The sequence below is a fragment of the Bombina bombina genome, chromosome 5 (genome assembly GCF_027579735.1).
Source record: "Bombina bombina isolate aBomBom1 chromosome 5, aBomBom1.pri, whole genome shotgun sequence".
NCBI classification, from domain to species: domain Eukaryota; kingdom Metazoa; phylum Chordata; class Amphibia; order Anura; family Bombinatoridae; genus Bombina; species Bombina bombina.
The window spans coordinates 308,647,884-308,673,697 of NC_069503.1; the positions used below are offsets into that span (position 1 = coordinate 308,647,884).

The window sequence follows — 25,814 nt, forward strand, 5'->3', positions numbered from 1 at the left end:
AGCATAGCCAGGGGACTTCGCTTACTCTACTCATTACACACTTTTTTTTAGGTCCCTACCTACCCTATTCTTATCAGGGACATGGCCAAGTAACCCTGTTGCCCTTTACAGCCCTCCTGCAGTTCTGGGGAAATATTTATGGCACTTTTTATAAAATAGGTCCCTGGCCCTTTAAGAAAACCGCTGACTGCTCAGTGCTGTTCGCAGTTCAATAAAGGACTTTCACTTAACTCTCATGAGATATCATGGTAATCTTCCTTAAACTGAATAGGAAAATAAGATGAGTGTGCATGTAAGCTCACTCCCTTAGCTGTCCCGGGACAGACATACTGATTTGCTGCTTTGAAGTCCTTTACAATGGGATGTGGCTACTGAGGAATTTTTGAGGTAAAATATCTTTCTTTTTTACATAGAGATGTTCAGGTGATATTTTCTAGTCAGCTTTTTACAGCTATGTTGCATGACTTTCAAGTGTTTCAACATTTGGGTATCATGGCCCATTAAGGGTTCAGATATGATAACATCCTCAATGCAGGTGTGTTTGCAAAGACCTGTAGGCAGCTATACACCTCAACACATTCTTATGTCATCTACAGTGTACCCAATTTACTATAACATGTACAATTTTATTTTGCACTGAACATGACGACATATGGTCCCATTATCATTTATTATAACTATCTTCACTATTAATACTTCTTTCTCCAACATAGGTGTGTCCGGTCCACGGCGTCATCCTTACTTGTGGGATATTCTCTTCCCCAACAGGAAATGGCAAAGAGCCCAGCAAAGCTGGTCACATGATCCCTCCTAGGCTCCGCCTACCCCAGTCATTCTCTTTGCCGTTGTACAGGCAACATCTCCACGGAGATGGCTTAGAGTTTTTTAGTGTTTAACTGTAGTTTTTATTATTCAATCAAGAGTTTGTTATTTTAAAATAGTGCTGGTATGTACTATTTACTCAGAAACAGAAAAGAGATGAAGATTTCTGTTTGTATGAGGAAAATGATTTTAGCACCGTAACTAAAATCCATGGCTGTTCCACACAGGACTGTTGAGAGCAATTAACTTCAGTTGGGGGAACAGTGTGCAGTCTCTTACTGCTTGAGGTATGACACATTCTAACAAGACGATGTAATGCTGGAAGCTGTCATTTTCCCTATGGGATCCGGTAAGCCATGTTTATTAAGATAGTAAATAAGGGCTTCACAAGGGCTTATTAAGACTGTAGACTTTTTCTGGGCTAAATCGATTCATTATTAACACATATTTAGCCTTGAGGAATCATTTATTCTGGGTATTTTGATATGATTATATCGGCAGGCACTGTTTTAGACACCTTATTCTTTAGGGGCTTTCCCTAATCATAGTCAGAGCCTCATTTTCGCGCCGGTATGGCGCACTTGTTTTTGAGGACAGCATGGCATGCAGCTGCATGTGTGTGGAGCTCTGATACATAGAAAAGTCTTTCTGAAGGCATCATTTGGTATCGTATTCCCCTTTGGGCTTGGTTGGGTCTCAGCAAAGCAGATTCCAGGGACTGTAAAGGGGTTAAATATAAAAACGGCTCCGGTTCCGTTATTTTAAGGGTTAAAGCTTCCAAATTTGGTGTGCAATACTTTTAAGGCTTTAAGACACTGTGGTGAAATTTTGGTGAATTTTGAACAATTCCTTCATACTTTTTCGCAATTGCAATAATAAAGTGTGTTTAGTTTAAAATTTAAAGTGACAGTAACGGTTTTATTTTAAAACGTTTTTGGTGCTTTGTTATCAAGTTTATGCCTGTTTAACATGTCTGAACTACCAGATAGATTGTGTTCTGACTGTGGGGAAACCAAGGTTCCTTCTCATTTAACTATATGTATTTTATGTCATAAAAAAATTTAGTAAAAATGATGCCCAAGATGATTCCTCAAGTGAGGGGAGTAAGCATGGTACTGCATCATCCCCTCCTTCGTCTACACCAGTCTTGCCCATACAGGAGGCCCCTAGTACATCTAGTGCGCCAATACTCCTTGCTATGCAACATTTAACGGCTGTAATGGATAATTCTATCAAAAACATTTTAGCCAATATGCCCACTTATCAGCGAAAGCGCGACTGCTCTGTTTTAGAAAATTCTGTAGAGCATGAGAACGCTGATGATATGGTTTCTGAAGGGCCCCTACACCAGTCTGAGGGGGCCAGGGAGGTTTTGTCTGAGGGAGAAATTTCAGATTCAGGAAACATTTCTCAACAAGCTGAACCTGATGTGATTACTTTTAAATTTAAGTTGGAACATCTCCGCGCTCTGCTTAAGGAGGTGTTATCCAATTTGGATGATTGTGATTATCTGGTCATTCCAGAACCACTATGTAAAATGGAAAAGTTCTTAGAGACCCCGGGGCCCCCCGAAGCTTTTCCTATATCCAAGCGGGTGGCGTACATTGTTAGTAAAGAATGGGACAGGCCCGGTATACCTTTAGTACCTCCCCCCATATTTATAAAATTGTTTTCCTATAGTCGACCCCAGAAAGGACTGATGGCAGACAGTCCCCAAGGTCGAGGGGGCGGTTTCTACTCTACACAAGCGCGCCACTATACCCATAGAAGATAGTTGTGCTTTCCAAGATCCTATGGATAAAAAATTAGAAGGTCTGCTAAAGATGTTTGTTCAGCAAGGTTCCCTTCTACAACCAATTGCATGCATTGTCCCTGTCACTGCAGCCGCGTGTTTCTAGTTTGATGAGCTAGGAAAGGCGATTATTAGTAATTCTTCTTCTTATGAGGAGATTATGGACAGAATTTGTGCTCTTAAATTGGCTAATTCTTTCACCCTAGACGCCACCTTGCAATTGGCTAGGTTAGCGGCGAAAAAATTCTGGGTTTGCTATTGTGGCGCAGAGCGCTTTGGTTAAAATCTTGGGCAGCGGATGCGTCTTCCAAGAACAAATTGCTTGACATTCCTTTCAAGGGGAAAACACTCTTTGGCCCTGACTTGAAAGAGATTATCTCTGATATCACTGGGGGCAAGGGCCACGCCCTTCCTCAGGATAGGTCTTTTCAAGACCAAAAATAAACCTAAGTTTCGTCCCTTTCGCAGAAACGGATCAGCCCCAAGGGCTACGTCCTCTAAGCAGGAAGGTAATACTTCTCAAGCCAATCCAGCCTGGAGACCTATGCAAGGCTGGAGCAAAGGAAAGCAGGCCAGGAAACCTGCCACTGCTACCAAGACAGCATGAAATGCGGGCCCCCGATCCGGGACCGGATCTGGTGGGGGGCAGACTCTCTCTCTTCGCTCAGGCTTGGGAAAGAGATGTTCTGGATCCTTGGGCGCTAGAAATAGTCTCCCAAGGTTATTCTCTGGAGTTCAAGGGGCTTCCTCCAAGGGGGAGGTTCCACAGGTCTCAGTTGTCTTCAGACCACATAAGAAGACAGGCATTCTTACATTGGGTAGAAGACCTGCTAAAAATGGGAGTGATTCATCCTGTTCCATTAGGAGAACAAGGGATGGGGTTCTACTCCAATCTGTTCATAGTTCCCAAAAAAGAGGGAACGTTCAGACCAATCTTAGATCTCAAGATCTTGAACAAGTTTCTCAAGGTTCCATCGTTCAAGATGGAAACCATTCGAACACTTCTTCCTTCCATCCAGGAAGGTCAATTCATGACCAAGGTGGATTTCAAGGATGCGTATCTACATATTCCTATCCACAAGGAACATCATCGGTTCCTAAGGTTTGCATTCCTGGACAAGCATTTCCAGTTCGTGGCATTTTCTTTCGGATTAGCCACTGCTCCTAGGATTTTCTCATAGGTACTAGGGTCCCTTCTGGCGGTGCTAAGACCAAGGGGCATTGCTGTAGTACCTTACTTGGACGACATTCTGATTCGAGCGTCGTCCCTTCCTCAAGTAAAGGCTCACACAGACATTGTCCTGGCCTTTCTCAGATCTCACGGATGGAAAGTGAACGTGGAAAAGAGTTCTCTATCTCCGTCAACGAGGGTTCCCTTCTTGGGAACTATAATAGACTCCTTAGAAATGAGGATTTTTCTGACAGAAGCCAGAAAAACAAAACTTCTAGACTCTTGTCGGATACTTCATTCCGTTCCTCTTCCTTCCATAGCGCAGTGCATGGAAGTGATAGGTTTGATGGTAGCGGCAATGGACATAGTTCCTTTTGTGCGCATTCATCTAAGACCATTACAACTGTTCATGCTCAGTCAGTGGAATGGGGACTATTCAGACTTGTCTCCGAAGATACAAGTAAATCAGAGGACCAGAGACTCATTCCGTTGGTGGCTGTCCCTGGACAACCTGTCACAAGGGATGACCTTCCGCAGACCAGAGTGGGTCATTGTCACGACCGACGCCAGTCTGATGGGCTGGGGCGCGGTCTGGGGATCCCTGAAAGCTCAGGGTCTTTGGTCTCGGGTAGAATCTCTTCTACCGATAAATATTCTGGAACTGAGAGCGATATTCAATGCTCTCAAAGCTTGGCCTCAGCTAGCGAGGGCCAAGTTCATACATCAACCATCAGGGGGGAACAAGGAGTTCCCTAGCGATGGAAGAAGTGACCAAAATCATTCTATGGGCGGAGTCTCACTCCTGCCACCTGTCTGCTATCCACATCCCAGGAGTGGAAAATTGGGAAGCGGATTTTCTGAGTCGTCAGACATTGCATCCGGGGGAGTGGGAACTCCATCCGGAAATCTTTGCCCAAGTCACTCAACCGTGGGGCATTCCAGACATGGATCTGATGGCCTCTCGTCAGAACTTCAGAGTTCCTTACTACGGGTACAGATCCAGGGATCCCAAGGCGGCTCTAGTGGATGCACTAGTAGCACCTTGGACCTTCAAACTAGCTTATGTGTTCCCGCCGTTTCCTCTCATCCCCAGGCTGGTAGCCAGGATCAATCAGGAGAGGGCGTCGGTGATTTTGATAGCTCCTGCGTGGCCACGCAGGACTTGGTATGCAGATCTGGTGAATATGTCATCGGCTCCACCATGGAAGCTACCTTTGAGAGACCTTCTTGTTCTAGGTCCGTTCGACCCACTCCAGCTGACTGCTTGGAGATTGAACGCTTGATCTTATCAAAGCGAGGGTTCTCAGATTCTGTTATTAATACTCTTGTTCAGGCCTGAAAGCCTGTAACCAGAAAAATTACCACATAATTTGGTATATCTGTTGGTGTGAATCTGCAGGATTCCCTTGGGACAAGGTTAAGATTCCTAAGAGTCTATCCTTCCTTCGAGAAGGATTGGAAAAAGGATTATCTGCAAGTTCCTTGATGGGACAGATTTCTGCCTTGTCTGTGTTACTTCACAAAAAGCTGGCAGCTGTGCCAGATGTTCTAGCCTTTGTTCAGGCTCTGGTTAGAATCAAGCCTGTTTACAAAATTTTGACTCCTCCTTGGAGTCTCAACCTAGTTCTTTCAGTTCTTCAGGGGATTCCGTTTGAACCCTTACATTCCGTTGATATTAAGTTATTATCTTGGAAAGTTTTGTTTTTGGTTGCAATTTCTTCTGCTAGAAGAGTTTCAGAATTATCTGCTCTGCAGTGTTCTTCTCCTTATCTGGTGTTCCATGCAGATAAGGTGGTTTTGCGTACTAAACCTGGTTTTCTTCCAAAAGTTGTTTCTAACAAAAACATTAACCAGGAGATAGTTGTGCCTTCTTTGTGTCCTAATCCAGTTTCAAAGAAGGAACGTTTGTTGCACAACTTGGATGTAGTTCGTGCTCTCAAATTTTACTTAGCAGCTACTAAGGATTTCAGACAAACTTTGTCTTTGTTTGTTGTTTATTCTGGTAAACGGAGAGGTCAAAAAGCAACTTCTACCTCTCTCTCCTTCTGGATTAAAAGCATTATCCGATTGGCTTATGAGACTGCCGGACGGCAGCCTCCTGAAAGAATCACAGCTCACTCCACTAGGGCTGTGGCTTCCACATGGGCCTTCAAGAACGAGGCTTCTGTTGATCAGATATGTAAGGCAGCGACTTGGTCTTCACTGCACACTTTTTCTAAATTTTACAAATTTGATACTTTTGCTTCTTCTGAGGCTATTTTTGGGAGAAAGGTTTTGCAAGCCGTGGTGCCTTCCATTTAGGTGACCTGATTTGCTCCCTCCCTTCATCCGTGTCCTAAAGCTTTGGTATTGGTTCCCACAAGTAAGGATGACGCCGTGGACCGGACACACCTATGTTGGAGAAAACAGAATTTATGTTTACCTGATAAATTACTTTCTCCAACGGTGTGTCCGGTCCACGGCCCGCCCTGGTTTTTTTAATCAGGTCTGATAATTTATTTTCTTTAACTACAGTCACCACGGTAACATATGGTTTCTCCTATGCAAATATTCCTCCTTAACGTCGGTCGAATGACTGGGGTAGGCGGAGCCTAGGAGGGATCATGTGACCAGCTTTGCTGGGCTCTTTGCCATTTCCTGTTGGGGAAGAGAATATCCCACAAGTAAGGATGACGCCGTGGACCGGACACACCGTTGGAGAAAGTAATTTATCAGGTAAACATAAATTCTGTTTTTTAAGTCAATAAAGCATTGCCCTCCCATCATTGGTTTTGTTGTTGTTGTTGCCAGTCTTCATTTTATATACTGTTGTACATTCTATGCTCTTTGGAATATTATTTGCTGTAATGTACTTCATGCACGGTTGTGTACACTATTATTATATGAAAATCTCTAGAAGCTGTTTGTTTATTGCATGTGCAGTAGCACACATAATGATTTTTACATAGGCAGAACTTCTGTCTCTGTAGATATGCATGACATTATATGTTCTATGCTATTAGTGTACACAAAGGCTGTGGGTTGGTCTAGGTTTCTTTCATGTAATTAGCAAGAGTCCATGAGCTAGTGACGTATGGGATATACATTCCTACCAGGAGGGGCAAAGTTTCCCAAACCTCAAAATGCCTATAAATGCACCCCTCACCACACCCACAATTCAGTTTTACAAACTTTGCCTCCGATGGAGGTGGTGAAGTAAGTTTGTGCTATATTCTACGTTGATATGCGCTCCGCAGCAAGTTGGAGCCCGGTTTTCCTCTCAGCGTGCAGTGAATGTCAGAGGGATGTGAGGAGAGTATTGCCTATTTGAATGCAGTGATCTCCTTCTACGGGGTCTATTTCATAGGTTCTCTGTTATCGGTCGTAGAGATTCATCTCTTACCTCCCTTTTCAGATCGACGATATACTCTTATATATACCATTACCTCTGCTGATTCTCGTTTCAGTACTGGTTTGGCTTTCTACAAACATGTAGATGAGTGTCCTGGGGTGGTTCCTTCATTATGTCCTAATCCTAAGAATTCTAAGGAGAAATCGTTGCATTCTTTGGATGTTGTTAGAGCTTTGAAATATTATGTTGAAGCTACTAAGTCTTTCCGAAAGACTTCTAGTCTATTTGTTATTTTTTCCGGTGCTAGAAAAGGCCAGAAAGCTTCTGCCATTTCTTTGGCATCTTGGTTGAAATCTTTAATTCATCTTGCCTATGTTGAGTCGGGTAAAACTCCGCCTCAGAGGATTACAGCTCATTCTACTAGGTCAGTTTCTACTTCCTGGGCGTTTAGGAATGAAGCTTCGGTTGATCAGATTTGCAAAGCAGCAACTTGGTCCTCTTTGCATACTTTTACTAAATTCTACCATTTTGATGTATTTTCTTCTTCTGAAGCAGTTTTTGGTAGAAAAGTACTTCAAGCAGCGGTTTCAGTTTGAATCTTCTGCTTATGTTTTTTCATTAAACTTTATTTTGGGTGTGGATTATTTTCAGCAGGAATTGGCTGTCTTTATTTTATCCCTCCCTCTCTAGTGACTCTTGTGTGGAAAGATCCACATCTTGGGTAATCATTATCCCATACGTCACTAGCTCATGGACTCTTGCTAATTACATGAAAGAAAACATAATTTATGTAAGAACTTACCTGATAAATTCATTTCTTTCATATTAGCAAGAGTCCATGAGGCCCGCCCTTTTTTTGTGGTGGTTATGATTTTGTATAAAGCACAATTATTCAAATTCCTTATTTTATATGCTTTCGCACTTTTTTATCACCCCACTTCTTGGCTATTCGTTAAACTGAATTGTGGGTGTGGTGAGGGGTGTATTTATAGGCATTTTGAGGTTTGGGAAACTTTGCCCCTCCTGGTAGGAATGTATATCCCATACGTCACTAGCTCATGGACTCTTGCTAATATGAAAGAAATGAATTTATCAGGTAAGTTCTTACATAAATTATGTTTTTTCAATGAGCGCTAGGAGTCAAGTCTCCTCTAGAGGCAAGGTTACCAATCAACATTCTGGAACTTCAAACGATTCTTCTGGCTCTTCAGCCCTGGCCCCTATTGAAGGAGGAAAAGTTTATCCATTTACAGTTGAACAATATCACGGTGGTGGCCTACATAAATCATCAAAGGAGGTACCCGCAGTCCACTGGCCATGCAGGAAGTGTCTCAGACTCTTAGGGAGAGAGGAATAATTGCTCCCTATTGGCAATTCACATACCAGGTGTGAACAACTGGGCGGTGGATCATCTCAGCAGTAATTCGGTCCATCCAAGAGAGTGGTCTCTCCATTAGAACATTTTTGATCACTTAGTGATTAATGAGGCTTACAGGACATAGATCTGATGGCCTCTCACTTAAATCACAAGCTTCCAAGGTATTGGGCAAGATCAAAAGATCGAAGTGCTCACATGATAGATGCCTAGGTATGACCATGGGAATTTCATCTAGCATACCAATTTCCTTAGTTTGTTCTTCATCCAACAGTCATTACTGGGATCAAACAAGAGTCAACTTCAGTAATTATAATTAGGCCACAATGTTGGCTAAATAGGAACTGCCAGAAAAATTGTCCTACCCTTTCTATAACATAGACCATCTGCTTGGATATTAATCCCATATGTTATGGAGGACTGTGGACTATCATAATTTTACAAAAGAAAACAAAATGTATTCTTACCTGATAAATTATTTTCTTTCGGAATGATGATGGGCCACACGCCCATTTCAGATTTTGGGCAACAGTTCTAATGATACCTCTACAGACCCTGCTTTGTCTTTCCTACCTATATGTTTCCTATTCTCTACTCTGCTATACGTTAAACTAAGAGAGAGGTGGGAGGGATTTTATGCTCTGATATGGGTTCTTGACCTCCTCCAAGTGGTGAAATAAATGCCATATTTTATGGAGGACTGTGGACCATCATCATTAATAAAGAAAATTTTATCAGGTAAGCATAAATTTTGTTTTTGGTGTTAGGTTAAATTGCACAAACAACTATCTAGCAATCTCTGCAAATCCAGATCTTTGTATGTTGCACTATTACAATAATAAATCTGGCACAAAAATATCTGAATGATGCTGCTTGCTGCCATATTTGGCATTTGTTTTACAGATGAATTCCCAAACATTGAATTCAGCATTTGTTTTTTTTTCTGTAATCTTGTAATAAGTAATTAAACATATCCCTTGTTTGCCTTAAAAGAGTATTTGTCAGTTTGTTGGATATCAAAACAGCAACAAAAACTAATATTTCACATGATGTATTATATACAGGTACAAATCCCCATAGCTGGAATTCCAAAATTTATTTATATATATATATATATTTAAATTGCTATTTTTCCCCACTAGAAAGTCGCAATTATCTCTGCCTGTGTCTTTGTTTTTTGTTTTTGTTCTAAAATACAAATGATAGTCTATATTTATTTAATCCCTTGAGTGGTAACGACGGCTCTGAGCCGTCGCAGAGTTTCTCACTCAGGTGCTAACGACGGCTCAGAGCTGTCGCTAGCACTCTCCCACCTTGAGGGAGATCTGGGGGCTCCAACCCGCTCCTACCCCGGCGATCGTGCCTGTAGAGTGACAGGCATCGCCGGGGCTTCCCGTTTTGCGTGGTGACGTCACCGCGCAACTTTATGTAAAAAAGACAATGAACAATATAGGGAAAGGGGGCATGCTGCTTAGAAGCCTGTATCTCAGGCATCTAAGCAGCTACAGCCCCCCAAGACCCACCATTGGAAAGGTAATCGCTAACCTTTCCAATGGTATAAGTCTTGGGGATCTGAAATTAAAAGAAAAAAAGAAAAGGAAAAAAAAAGTAAAATTAAAAAACCCTCAAATGTGCTTAGCACCCAGGTGGGAAAGTGGTTAGCACTCAAAGGGTTAACACAAAGATTACCTATCTTTCTGATGTTACTATGTATACAAAAGTATAACAATTATATAAAACTACCTTTAGGTTCCATGTATAAATACAGTATGAGCTGTATTATGACATGTAAATATTGCCTAAGTGACAAGATATTTTTTTACACTTGGTTCCATCCACCCTCCAAGCATTTTACAGATACACCAATATACAAATATTCTGGAAAAAAATAAATCTGAAATCCAAACCTTTCTCAATCACAAGCAGTTTGGATAATGGCTTTTGTTACTCTATTATATTTAAAAAAAAATATTTAATTATTTTGGCTGATTTTATATTGGATGTAACCTGAAATGTTAATGCATAAATATTTTCAAGTTAATTAGATACATCGATAAATTGACCAATGAAATGAAAGAGGCGGGAAACCTTGAGGGAATTTTACTCACAGGCTTGACAAAGGATGGAGTGGACCTAATGGAAAGTTATGTTGATAAAACTGGAGATGTCCAGACAGCAAGTTATTGTATGTTGCAGGTTTGTATGTTTGTTTGTTTTTTTACTAATTTGTGTAAAATCTTCAACTATATTAGCTATATTGATTGGGTATTACAACTGAGGATAAGACTTTGTGTTATGGTGATCATTTTTTATTGGACAAAAATATTGCCATTTCTGTATGCATCATACCATGTTTCATAATACGATGGCGACAGATAAATGTATATTGTTTTGCTATTAAGTTATTACTTTTTTTGTTTAGGGTTCTCCATCTGACATTCTTAAAGATGAAAGAGTTCAGTATTGGATTGAAAACTATAGGAATCTGCTGGATGCTTGGAGGTTTTGGCATAAGCGAGCAGAGTTTGATATTCACCGTAGTAAACTTGATCCTAGCTCAAAGCCGTTAGCACAGGTGAGTCCTCTATCAAAAGCCTGCATTCTCTGAATAGCTATATAAATATATATATATATATATATATATATATAGTAAAAGCACTTTAGATTACATACCAACATAAACTAGGCCCTAACATAATTATTTGTCATGAATGCTGTAGGAGATTTGTATGCATGTCAGTAGATACCTGACAGTGCAAAATCTTTTGTTTTGAGTAATGTTTTTATGTGCTAGTGAAATTATATATTTATAGCTATATGTAGAAAAAACAAACAAGTTAGCAGCCAGTTGCAAACATTTTGCAGTTGTGTCACTTGGCTCTTGGGAAATTGTCGGGCTACATTTAGATAATGTATAAAACTACTGTTGACAGCAAATCTTATTTTATTTTTATTTTTACATTTAAAGTGTTATTTGATGCAGATAGTGCAATCGTACACCTATTGTCCAGTCTCTGTGTTACCTTGCAAACTAAACACACAATTCTCATTTTTTATTAGGTGTTTGTGAGCTGTAACTTCTGTGGAAAGTCTATCTCATATAGTTGTTCATCAGTACCTCATCAGGGTCGGGGTTTCAGTCAATATGGAGTTAGTGGCTCCCCAACAAAGTCCAAATTCACCAGCTGCCCTGGTTGTCGCAAGCCTCTGCCACGGTGCGCTCTTTGCCTGATAAATATGGGAAATCCTGTCTCCAGTAGCCCAGGCGAGTACAAGCACTTCTATTATTGGTGAAATGTTAATACAATTAAATTAGAGTGCTTACTAATATTTGCCATTATTGCTTTTAGATTTTAATTAACCCATTAATACTTATGTTACTTTATGGAGGATGGCTCTGATTAGTGCAGTTTTCTATATTTTATATGACCCAACAACATTCTTCACAAACATTGCTTAGATCAGTGCAGGAGCTCATTTGTCTGCCCCAATTGGTATTCTTTGTTGAAAGCTAAACCTTGGTAGGCTCATATGCTAATTTCTAAGTCAATTCAAAAAGTAATTTTGATGTGGGCAATATACATAACATTGTGCTTACTGATTGGCTAAAATGTGTATGTGTGTGTGTGTGTGTATATATATATATATATATATATATATATATATATATATATATATATATATATATATATGTAAAGGTTACAAGGGAAGCATTTTTCTTAGCTACATGGTGTAGGCTTTAGATAATCACTCATTTACAGGCCAGGCATTTGTAAAACCAACCATTATTATCTATGCAATGTTGACTACATTTATTACAGTGATTCCACTTTTAGGGTTACAATGAGGCCTCATTGTATATGTGGGAGTCAGTTACCCTAAAATGTCATTATAGTTGAGAAAGTCCATGAATTATGTTTTGCATTTCATTACTGAAATATAAAGAGGATGTGAAGATACCGGATGTTAAGTCAAAATTTAACTTTCATGATGATCGAGCATGCAAATTAGACAACTTTCCTTTTACTTCTATTATCAGATTTGTTTTGTTTTCTTTGAATCCTTTGTTGCAGATTAAACCTAGGTAGGTTCATAGGAGCAGCAGCGCACTGATGGTAGTTAGCTGAACACATTGGTTAACAATGACAAGAAGCACATACTGTATGTGCTGCCACCAATCAGCAGTTAAACGGACATGAAACCCAAAACGTTCATGATTTAGGTTAGAACCAGGGGTGTTTTAACGCATAGGCCAACAAGTCCGGTGCCTAGGGCGTCAGATTTTGGGGGGCGGCACTTGGCCGCTGCTGCACTGAATATGTGGGGCCAGACTTTTTTTTTTAATTTTGACAAGGCAAGGCATATTTTTTTATGTTTAAAAAAGTTTTTTTTTTTTTGGCCCGGGAACTTTTCTGGGGGGCGGGGCAGGTGCACGCTCAAATGTGCACTTGTGCAGTACTGTGGAGAGCTGGTGGAGGTATGAGCGGCAAGTGCTCTGTCCGTGAATACAATACATAGAGACAGACACTCAGAGTCTCAGACAGCTGTGAAGTGGAACGGTCGGAAGGAAGGACGAACTTGTCTTAAAGGTAACATAACGTGGCCATCATCCATGGCATGCACTTTAGCAATCCAGCAGTTGTTTAGCTCTGAATGCAGTACAGAAGTAATCAGCACACTGTCACACAGTAAAGGAGCCTGCCGTGCAGTTGTTTTTTTTTTTTTTTTAAATTCCCCTCCCCACATTGCTCTTCTTCTCCAGCCTCTGCCTGCTCTATACAGTCTATTCCTCATCCCACTACTTTTTTTTTTTAATGCACTTGCACTAGTGTCTTTCTGTGACTCTCAAGAAAGTAAATTCAGCGCATACATAGAGACAGACACTCAGACAGTCAGCTGTGAAGTGGAACGGTCGGAAGGAAGAAAGAACTTGTCTTAAAGGTAACATAACGTGGCCATCATCCATGGCATGCACTTTAGCAATCCAGCAGTTGTTTAGCTCTGAATGCAGTACAGAAGTAATCGGCACACTGTCACACAGTAAAGGAGCCTGTCGTGCAGTTGTTTGTTTTTTAAATTCCCCTCCCCGCATTCCTCTTCTTATCCAGCATCAGCCTGCTCTATACCGTCTATTCCTCATCCCACTACTTTTTTTTTAATGCACTAGTGTCTTTCTGTGACTCTCAAGAAAGTAAATTCAGCACATGCCAAGTCCATCAGTGGGTGGGTGGAGTTTGAAATGTTGACATTTGTTTTCCTTATTTAACAGTTTACACAGAATGAGTCAGACTCCTGAAAGCCAGCAAAGTGCTGGGATAACTCCTTGCTAAATCCAATTGTATTTATTTTAATGAACGTAAAAACCATGTTTATATAATAATTGTGAATTGCATTATTGTACTAGAAAAGCCCTGTTCTGTCCATTTTCAACACTTATTCTAGTTCTGAATGGTCCTATATTAATAAATAAAACAAACACACAAAAAAACAGATTAAAAACAAAACTGCCAAACTCTGAAAGTGAAAAATTGAAATGTAAAACACAGTATATTGGCCAGCAATGTTCTGTTTTTTTTTTTGTTTGTTTGTTTTAAAGCATTTCTAGATCTGCCTTGTATTTACAATCTCATTCATTCATAGCCCTTGGCTACCAAAAAAGGGATGCAGTATATTATATAGGATGCAGCTGTCTTTGGTAGTCAGGGGGTTAACAACTGTACTGTGCTGTGTGTGTTAAAACTTTTTACGGCACGGCCACCACCGCTATCTAACTAAATAAATCAAGTACTTCAGAGACACTGGCAGCTGCAATTTACATGCTCCCTGCTACAGGAACTTAATCATACAAGCTCTGCACATAAAAACATAATTTATGTAAGAACTTACCTGATAAATTAATTTCTTTCATATTAGCAAGAGTCCATGAGCTAGTGACGTATGGGATATACATTCCTACCAGGAGGGGCAAAGTTTCCCAAACCTCAAAATGCCTATAAATACACCCCTCACCACACCCACAAATCAGTTTAACGAATAGCCAAGAAGTGGGGTGATAAGAAAAAAGTGCGAAAGCATAAAAAATAAGGAATTGGAATAATTGTGCTTTATACAACAAAATCATAACCACCACAAAAAAAGGGTGGGCCTCATGGACTCTTGCTAATATGAAAGAAATTAATTTATCAGGTAAGTTCTTACATAAATTATGTTTTCTTTCATGTAATTAGCAAGAGTCCATGAGCTAGTGACGTATGGGATAATGAATACCCAAGATGTGGATCTTCCACGCAAGAGTCACTAGAGAGGGAGGGATAAAATAAAGACAGCCAATTCCGCTGAAAAATAATCCACACCCAAAACAAAGTTTAAATCTTATAATGAAAAAAACTGAAAATATAAGCAGAAGAATCAAACTGGAACAGCTGCCTGAAGAACTTTTCTACCAAAGACTGCTTCTGAGGAAGAAAACACATCAAAATGGTAGAATTTAGTAAAAGTATGCAAAGAAGACCAAGTTGCTGCTTTGCAAATCTGATCAACCGAAGCTTCATTCCTAAATGCCCAGGAAGTAGAGACTGACCTAGTTGAATGAGCTGAAATCCTTTGAGGCGGAGTTCTACCTGACTCAACATAAACATGATGAATCAAAGACTTTAACCACGATGCCAAAGAAATGGCAGAAGCCTTCTGACCTTTTCTTGAACCAGAAAAGATAACAAATAGACTAGAAGTCTTCCGGAAATCTTAGTAGCTTCAACATAATATTTCAAAGCTCTAACTACATCCAAAGAATGCAACGATCTTTCCTCAGAGATCTTAGGATTAGGACACAATGAAGGAACTACAATTCTTCTACTAATGTTGTTAGAATTCACAACCTTAGGTAAAAATATAAATGAAGTTCGCAAAACCGCCTTATCCTGATGAAAAATCAGAAAAGGAGACTCACAAGAAAGAGCAGATAATTCAGAAACTCTTCTAGCAGAAGAGATGGCAAAAAGAAACAAAACTTTCCAAGAAAGTAATTTAATATCCAGCGAATGCATAGGTTCAAACGGAGGAGCTTGAAGAGCCCCTAGAACCAAATTCAAACTCCTAGGAGGAGAAATTGACTTAATAACAGGTTTTATACGAACCAAAGCTTGTACAAAACAATAAATATCAGGAAGACTAGCAATCTTTCTGTGAAAAAGAACAGAAAGAGCAGAGATTTGTCCTTTCAAGGAACTTGCAGACAAACCTTTATCCAAACCATCCTGAAGAAACTGTAAAATTCTAGGAATTCTAAAAGAATGCCAAGAAAAAAGATGAGAAAAACACCTGGAAATGGAAGTCTTCCAGACTCGATAATATGTCATCCTAGATACAGATTTACGAGCCTGTAACATAGTATTAATTACTGAGTCAGAGAAACCTCTATGACTGAGAATCAAGTGTTCAATCTCCATACCTTCAAATTTAAGGATTTGAGATCCTGATGGAAAAAAGGACCTTACGATAGAAGGTCTGGTCTTAACGGAAGAGTCCACGGTTGGCAAGTAGCCATCCGGACAAGATCCGCATACCCAAACCTGTGAGGCCATGCTGGAGCCACCAGCAGAATAAACGAACGCTCCTTTAGAATCTTGGAAATCACTCTTGGAAGAACTAGAGGCGAAAAGATATAAGCAGGATGATACTTCCAAGGAAGTGACAATGCATCCACTGCTTCCACCTGAGGATCCCTGGATCTGGACAGATACCCGGAAAGCTTCTTGTTTATATGAGAAGCCATGAGATCTATTTCTGGAAGTCCCCATATTTGAACAATCTGAAGAAATACCTCTGGGTGAAGAGACCATTCGCCCGGATGTAGTGTTTGGCGACTGAGATAATCCGCTTCCCAATTGTCTATACCTGGGATATGAACCGCAGAAATTAGACAGGAGCTGGATTCCGCCCATACAAGTATTCGAGAGACTTCTTTCATAGCCAGGGGACTGTGAGTCCCTACTTGATGATTGACATATGCCACGGTTGTGACATTGTCCGTCTGGAAACAAATGAACGACTCTCTCTTTAGAAGGGGCCACGACTGAAGAGCTCTGAAAATTGCACGGAGTTCCAAAATGTTGATTTGTAATCTCGCCTCCTGAGATTCCCAAACCCCTTGTGCTGTCAGAAACCCCCATACAGCTCCCCAACCTGTCAGACTTGCATCTGATGAGATCACAGTCTAGGTTGGAAGAACAAAAGAAGCCCCCTGAACTAAATGATGGTGGTCTGTCCACCACGTCAGAGAGTGTCGAACAATCGGTTTTAAAGATATTAATTGAGATATCTTTGTATAATTCCTGCACCACTGGTTCAGCATACAGAGCTGAAGAGGTCGCATGTGAAAACGAGCAAAGGGGATCGCGTCCAATGCAGCAGTCATAAGACCTAGAATTTCCATGCATAAGGCTACCGAAGGGAAAGATTGAGACTGAAGGTTTCGACAAGCTGAAACCAATTTCAGACGTCTCTTGTCCGTCAGAGACAGAGTCATGGACACTGAATCTATCTGGAAACCTAAAAAGGTTACCCTTGTCTGAGGAATCAACTAACTTTTTGGTAAATTGATCCTCCAACCATGTTCTTGAAGAAAAAACACTCATAAAAGACTGGAAAGGTTCTTTCTATTGAAAATGAGCAAAGGGAATTGAATCCAATGCTGTGGCCATAAGACCTAAAACTTCTATGCATATATAGCAACTGAAGGAGACTAAAGGTACCGACAGACGGAACCTAATAAAATTATCCCTTGTCTGATAGAGACAAAGACAGTGACACAAACTATCTGGAAACCTAAAAAAAGGTGACCCTTGTGTGAGGAATCAAGAGCTTTTGAAAAAAAGATCCTCTAACTATGTCCTGAAGAGCAAGTGAATCATATGAGATTCCGCATCCTCAGAAAATAATCTGAATGAAAACAGAAAAATGGAAATATGCATATATTGTATCTAATGAAAACAAATAATGCTATCAATGACCATAAAAAGGCAAAATAGTTTGAATAAAACTCCAAAACCCGGTTCCTAAAAAAGGAACTGGAAGAAATACCCCAGAAGATTCCAGGTCTGAGCAGCGCTTGAACCCCATGGGTGCCCAGCCATGCTTCAACAGTACCCAAAATATATAGGACAGAAACACACTTAAAGAAAGTGTTAGCCTTACTGGAATAAAATCAAAGAAATTTGGACAAAATAAATTTCAAAGAAGTCTTAACCTGCCTCTTACCAGCCAAGCTGGAATACGGCACGTACATCGCAATATTAGGGAGCTGATTTCGAACTCCAATGATAAACATGTTACTTGGGAAAGAACTCAGGAATTTGTTCCTTAATAAGAACAACCAAACTAATATAAGCTTAAAGTTTTAGTCTTAGAACTCAGTCCCAGAGTAACAGTTAAGAATTGAATCCAATTATAAAACAAATAATTGATTATCTTAGAAAAAAAGAAATATGGATTTTTTTAAAAAAAAAAAAATCACTAAATTCTTCTAGCTAAAATAGCTAAAGACATTGATTAACCCTCATTTGCGAAAATATTCAATAAAATGAAGACACAAATGAAATTATTAGCATGATAATCCAGTTAAAAGGACCAGTCAATACAGTGGACTTGCATAATCAATAAATGCAAAACAACAAGACAAATGCAACAGCACCTAGTCTAGTAAATGTTGTCCCTTTAACAATGCTAAAATAAATCATAATTTGATACTTGAAGCAATTGCAATATCCAAATAAATCACAGGACCAAGAAAAGTACCTGAAACTAAATAATTTTCCATAAATAAGATACAACTATCTAAAGGAAAATAAACACTATTTTGCTATAGAAACAGTAGCATAATTAGTAGAAGTAGAGATAGCCCCAATAAATTGGAGAACCCTCTAAAATGAATTTAACTGCTGGCAAAGAATATAGTTTAAAACCTTTGAAGAAGGAATAAAAGAAAATTCTCAGCCTATTCCATTCCCTAGTATGGGGATTTGGAAAGAAAACCTCTGAAACACAGAAGAATAAATAGGCAGAAATAGTGTCAGCTAGTCTTATAGAACTAGTTACTTTAATATCCAAAATAATCAACACCTTTTCAACAAAGAACAAATGTACTTTAATAATAGAAAAATAATAAAAAAAAGTAGATTTGTTAGTGTCAATATCTGATGAAGAAAATTTCTGAAAGAGAAAAAACATCATCAGAGAAGGATAAATCGGTATGTTGTTGGTCATTTGAAACTTCAATAATTAAAAAAGAAGTGAAAAAGACCTAAAAAAAATTATTAGAAGGCACGAAGTCAGACAAAGCCTTTAAAATAGAATCAGAAAAAAATTTCTTATAAATCTTCTAAATATTTCTTGTACATAAGATGTAAGAATGGAAATATATAAAGCATAAATACTAATGGATTCTGCATGTAAAAGTATATCATAATAACTTATTACAAACCATAGCTAAAAATAAACATTTATAACATTTAAAATAAATGAACTTAGCTTTGGTAGAACTGAAACTCAGTTAAGCGTTTTTCCAGAAGTGGCTTCTGATTCAGGGTCAATCTGAGACATCTTGCAATATGTAATAGAAAAAACAACATATAAAGCAAAATTGATCAAATTCCTTAAATGACAGTTTCAGGAATGGGAAAAAATGCCAATGAACAAGCTTCTAGCAACCAGAAGCAATAAATAATGAGACTTAAATATTGTGGAGACAACAATGACGCTCAAATTTTTTAGCGCCAAAAAAGCCACCCACATTATTTGGCGCCTAAATGCTTTTGGCGCCAAAAATGGCGCCACATCCGGTAACGCCGACATTTTTTGGCGCAAAAACGTCAAAAAATTACGCAATTTCCGACGACACGTATGACGCCGGAAATGACAAGAAAATTTTTGCGCCAAGAAAGTCTGCGCCAAGAATGACGCAATAAAATGAAGCATTTTCAGCCCCCGCGAGCCTAACAGCCCACAGGGAAAAAGTCAAATTTTAAGGTAAGAAAAAATTGATTAATTCATATGCATTATCCGAAATATGAAACTGACTGTCTGAAATAAGGAACGTTGAACATCCTGAATCAAGGCAAATAAATGTTTAAACACATATATTTAGAACTTTATATAAAAGTGCCCAACCATAGCTTAGAGTGTCACAGAAAATAAGACTTACTTACCCCAGGACACTCATCTACATGTAGTAGAAAGCCAAACCAGTACTGAAACGAGAATCAGTAGAGGTAATGGTATATATAAGAGTATATCGTCGATCTGAAAAGGGAGGTAAGAGATGAATCTCTACGACCGATAACAGAGAACCTATGAAATAGACCCCGTAGAAGGAGATCATTGAATTCAAATAGGCAATACTCTCTTCACATCCGTCTGACATTCACTGCACACTGAGAGGAAAACCGGGCTCCAGCCTGCTGTGAAGCGCATATCAACGTAGAATCTAGCACAAACTTACTTCACCACCTCCATGGGAGGCAAAGTTTGTAAAACTGATTTGTGGGTGTGGTGAGGGGTGTATTTATAGGCATTTTGAGGTTTGGGAAACTTTGCCCCTCCTGGTAGGAATGTATATCCCATACGTCACTAGCTCATAGACTCTTGCTAATTACATGAAAGAAACAACGTACAGAGTTTTTAGGGTTAAGTTGACTGAGCAGAGAGTATAAATTGCAGCTGCCAGTGTCACAGTACAGCATCTGATTTATTACTAGTTAATAGCCGAGTGGAAGACCAAAAAATATTGTGGCCGAAAAACAGCCTAAAATCTGGGGGGGGGGGGGGGCAGCAGAATTTTGAGTGCCATGGGCAGCACAAAACCTAAATACGCCACTGGGTAGAATATACAATTTTAAACACCTTTCCTGTTTACTTCTATTATCAAATTTGTTTCATTCTCTTGGTATCATTTGTTGAAGAAGCAGCAATGCACTACTGGTTTCTAACTGAACTCATTGGTTAGCCAATGACAATCGGTGTGTATATATATATGCAGCCACCAATCAGCAGCTAGAACCTAGGTTCTTTGCTGCTCCTGAGCTTACTTAGATAACCCTTTCAGGAAGCAAATTAAATAATAGAAGTAAATTGGAAAGTTGTTTAAAATTGTATGCTCTGTCTAAATCATGAATGTCTAATTTTGACTTTACTGTCCCTTTAACTCCCAGTAGTGCATTGCTGTTCCTGAGCCTACCTAGGTATGCTTTTCAAAAAAGGATCCCAAGAGAACAAAACAAATTAGATAATAACAGGGTATTGGAAAGTTGTTTAAAATTGTCTAAATATTGAAAGTTTCATTTTTACTTTACTGTCCCTTTAATGCAAGAGGAAATAGTTATAGTTACAGCAATTCAGTCAAATAATCAACTGCAATTAAAGCTGTATATTTACTCGCTGCAAACATTTTTGACTTTAAGGAGTATCAAAGTCTGATGAGAAGGTTGATCTTAGCAAAGAGAAGAAGGTGGCACAGTTTAACAACTGGTTTACATGGTGCCATAACTGCCGACATGGTGGGCATGCTGGACATATGCTGAGCTGGTTCAGGTGAGAGGAATCAACATGTTTGTGTTCTGCCTAGCAAGTTTTTTAAAGGTTTTCTCCAGATAGATAGGTAGACCAAACATAGGGTTATATTTAAATCAACAAACCTCAACAATGTTTAACTAAGTGAGTAGAACATGAGAGTTTAGGTGTATGTGACCTTTTTCTTTTAAAATAAAGCTACCATATAAATAAGAATAAGAGGTGTCCTGGAACTTTGTACTGGAAGGGTACATATCCCATAACACTGGCAGAAGTCATATTTCAGAAGTGTTTAGGTTGGTTTGTAAGATGCTTGTGACACGTGTGCTTATAGTCATCCTTTCTTTTGCAGAGACCACACGGAATGCCCTGTGTCGGCATGTTCTTGTAAATGTATGCAGTTGGATACAACAGGAAACCTCGTCCCTGCAGAAACTATCCAGCCTTAGATGAACCTCTATTTAGCCTTCTGCTGCTAAGCTTCACTTAAAATGAGATCAAGATGGCCACCAGTTTTACAAATATTAAACATGCCCATTATTCTCTTGATCAGTTATTAGAGGCTCTGTAAATATCTTATCAGTAGATCAATATTACTTTACTGAGGTATTGTACAGATTTTTAAAAATCTTTTTGGCAAGAGCAACCATTTTTTTCTTTAATATATTTTGAAGCTTATGGGTAGTGCGTTAACATTATTATTTAAAAAGTAAAAGAATGTGGATGCAACATGAAGTTCAGCTCATCAGTGAGCTCCAGGTTTCACAAGACCCTTGTTGTACGTTACAGTACAGTTGTGACACCATATTGGTTTGCTTTGTGGTTGAAGGTATAACTTGTTCACATTGAAAATGTAATCTATCACATTACATGTTGTTTTATAACTATAGTTATTCTCATAATGTAATCTTTAGTTGCATTAACTTTTTCAAGAAAGGGAGCTTGCATCACCAAGTGTCTGATAATGGTGGTGAGAGAATATCGTATGCCCGTGGTCTATTACCAATGTGTCCACTTGATGGGACACTTTTTTCAAAACTTGACAATGTTCAATTGAATATGATAACTTGTTTATTTAAGTATTGTGTTTCTTAAAAGAGGAGCACAAAAATAAACAATATGTAAAATATAATGGGGATGCATTTGAAATGGTAATTATTACAGGCAAGACTAAAGAAAGGGAATTAACAAAACCATGAATTGTTACTGTAAATGATTTAAAGCTATTTATATGTAATTGTATATTAAATATTACATACATAATATTTAGATAAATGTTGATGTGGTCGAGTGACTATCTCATTTCACATTGCAGAAGCTTGACCAGTGACTAAAGAAAAACCCTGCTTCATAATTATCATGACCTTTAGCATCCAAATTGGCATGTGCTTAAGAATGACAGCAGAAGCGATCTAGCAGTTGTAGTCTCTTTCATACAGGTGGTGAGTGACTCTTCTCTACCACTAGAAGGAAGCAGAGATTCCCAAAAGCTCTATAAAACCCCTCCCACCTCACACATACCTCAGTCTTTACTTTGCTTCCGCTAGAGGTGGTTGAAGAATGAAGATGCTCATGTGTTCTACAGAGAAACGGGTTTTCAGTCTATGTTGAGGCCCGGTTCCCCTCAGAGTATAGTGCTTGTCAGTGGGATGTATTTGGGGTATGGTTTATGAGCCGATGGGTTCACCTCATGGGAAATCCTTCATAGGTCCTCTGTAATCGGTCGCAGGGACATGTCTTCTGCCTCCCTTTATATATCTACATTATCTTCCTATTCCATAACCTCTGCTAACTTTTAAAAATGTAAAAGTGCCTATAATGTACCTGTCTGCTACTTGTTTGAAAGTGGACGAGTGTCTATGGGTAGGTATATTATATTATATAGACACAAATTTAGCTACATTATAGGCACTTTTACATTTTTAAAAGTTATTTCTATATATGGCCCTCGGACAGATCCTTCACTAGTCCCCTTGCTACGCACAGCATTTGTTTTTTTGGTGCGCTTATTTTTTCACACACCGGGTCGCACATGTTCGGTTAGCATGTTAGATCTTCACCTTCTCTTTGCACAAATGTATGCTGACTATAGGTGTATTATATCACTAAGGTGCAAGCCCACTTACCACACTCAACTATTTTACTTGTGTGTAATATTTGTTTATGCCAGTGCTTCTTAAACTAGGGGCCGCTTAAATTTTCAGGAGTCTCCACAAGATTTGATAATGTACTGTGCATAACGAGGAGTCCATGATAGAACTGTATTCTAAGTTGCAATTACTAACTGAAAAGCAATTAGGCAGAAAGTAATAGGTTTCTCTGCTTGTTCTTTAAACATATGTTTTGTTTGCCTAAATGTCTTCACCTCTTTACACAACATTGTTCATAAAGGAAATGAATGTAGATAAAATTGTTTATATTAATGCCATGGACATCATGGCTGTATATATGTACATATGTGTTTTCCTTATATAGCTTAATGTGAGGTAGGCACATAGCTAATTTTTACCTGTTCAAATATGCGCAAACATTCGTTACTTGGCCAAATATTGCACAGGCCAATTCTCATCGCCACACACAGAAGAAGCCTGCATGGAGTTAGAGTCTTAGTGATGGCCACAAAAGTTGAATTGCCTTATTTTCACTAATAATCCCCCCCCCCCCCACACTTGTATGGTGTATTGGTTTCTTAACCCCTTCATGCCATGGGGCAAGTGCTTAGATCGGACATGAGGAACTGCCTAAGCTGTTAGTCCAGTCTGATTTTTTTTTCATTGGCAAAAAGATGGAGTCAGCAGGACACCAGGTAAGGTAGGACGTTCCATGCCGTCCTTATGGCATTTAAGGGACAGTCTAGTCAATAATAAACTTTCATGATTTAGATAGGGCATGTCATTTTTTTTAATCTTTATTTTACATCCATTTTCGTTTACAAAAAGAAAAAGGTAAAAGCAACAAATAAAAATCATAACATTTCTGCAAGACATTGCTAATACATTGTTCAGGAAACCTTTTCACAAGTAGTTTTCATATCAAAAGAAAACAAAGTTACACCACTTAACCTTTTATCTTAATGTATAATCTATCATACTAAACAGTATAAAAAAACCGAGAATGAATAATTTTCTGTACATATATTTACATAACTAAAATCAAAATAAGACTGGATGGACAAAAACAAACAAACAAAAAATACCCTTCTTATACAGATGAGCCATCTGAACATTCTTCTTAGACAACCAGAACGGAAAAAAAAGTCAACCATATAATTACATTCTTATATTCCAAAATGCAAGGTGTCTTGGTGATAAAATTAAATCTTTTCTCTCTCTATTCCTCCATTCCCTTTCTAGCAGGGAAGAAGAAGTAAAAATACAAAACTAATACCCCTCCTCAGTAGAACCATGTCCAGAACAAATAAACCTATACTCTTCCCTATAATGTGCTGATATTTACTGATTTATCTTAAAATTTAAACACAGAAAATAGCCTTGTCCCTAGGGGGGTATTATCATAAGAAACATTCTTTGAGCCTTCCCTGGCCCTATTTATTCCAAACTCCATTCTCTACAGTGTATTAGACTCACTCCAAACACCAGAAAACAAACTCAAGAGGACAGATACCACCAACCAGACACTCCACCCCCAAGAAAGGAACTAAAACCCCAGAATAAGGGGAGATAGAAGGGGAAAGAAAAAAAAAGGGAAAATTTATAATTTTGGGCAAGGTAGATTACCACACCCCCAATAACACTAGCTCTGAATTTCTGAATGGAAAAATCAAATATTCTATCTCATTGACAGGAAGCGTTTCAATGAATACTGACCACTTTTTTAAAAAGCCTTGAATATCTGATTCCTTATTCATATTAGTATCTATTTGTTCTAGCATACACTCACCTAGATTACAACTTTTGCGTTAGAAGCTGTGCGGTGCTAACGAGCAGTTTATGTTTACTGCTCCCTTGCAGACAGCGCTGGTATTACGGGTTTTTACAATAATAGTCAATAATAAACTTTCATGATTTAGATAGGGCATGTCATTTTTTTTAATCTTTATTTTACATCCATTTTCGTTTACAAAAAGAAAAAGGTAAAAGCAACAAATAAAAATCATAACATTTCTGCAAGACATTGCTAATACATTGTTCAGGAAACCTTTTCACAAGTAGTTTTCATATCAAAAGAAAACAAAGTTACACCACTTAACCTTTTATCTTAATGTATAATCTATCATACTAAACAGTATAAAAAAACCGAGAATGAATAATTTTCTGTACATATATTTACATAACTAAAATCAAAATAAGACTGGATGGACAAAAACAAACAAACAAAAAATACCCTTCTTATACAGATGAGCCATCTGAACATTCTTCTTAGACAACCAGAACGGAAAAAAAAGTCAACCATATAATTACATTCTTATATTCCAAAATGCAAGGTGTCTTGGTGATAAAATTAAATCTTTTCTCTCTCTATTCCTCCATTCCCTTTCTAGCAGGGAAGAAGAAGTAAAAATACAAAACTAATACCCCTCCTCAGTAGAACCATGTCCAGAACAAATAAACCTATACTCTTCCCTATAATGTGCTGATATTTACTGATTTATCTTAAAATTTAAACACAGAAAATAGCCTTGTCCCTAGGGGGGTATTATCATAAGAAACATTCTTTGAGCCTTCCCTGGCCCTATTTATTCCAAACTCCATTCTCTACAGTGTATTAGACTCACTCCAAACACCAGAAAACAAACTCA

The 25,814-nt window shown here is 38.7% G+C and overlaps 1 protein-coding gene across 2 annotated transcripts in view; it reads left to right on the forward strand.

Moving 5' to 3' along the window:
* The window catches only part of MIOS (meiosis regulator for oocyte development), a 46,930-nt gene extending 24,600 nt beyond the window's left edge, over positions 1 to 22,330 (forward strand). For both annotated transcript variants that reach the window (XM_053714088.1, XM_053714089.1), the window contains exons 7-11: positions 10,529 to 10,687; positions 10,914 to 11,066; positions 11,552 to 11,756; positions 20,947 to 21,076; positions 21,408 to 22,330. In XM_053714088.1, the coding sequence (XP_053570063.1) occupies positions 10,529 to 10,687; positions 10,914 to 11,066; positions 11,552 to 11,756; positions 20,947 to 21,076; positions 21,408 to 21,504 (744 nt within the window). In that variant the 3' untranslated portion in view covers positions 21,505 to 22,330. The remainder of the gene's footprint in view (positions 1 to 10,528; positions 10,688 to 10,913; positions 11,067 to 11,551; positions 11,757 to 20,946; positions 21,077 to 21,407) is intronic.
* The last annotated feature ends 3,484 nt before the right edge of the window (positions 22,331 to 25,814 follow it).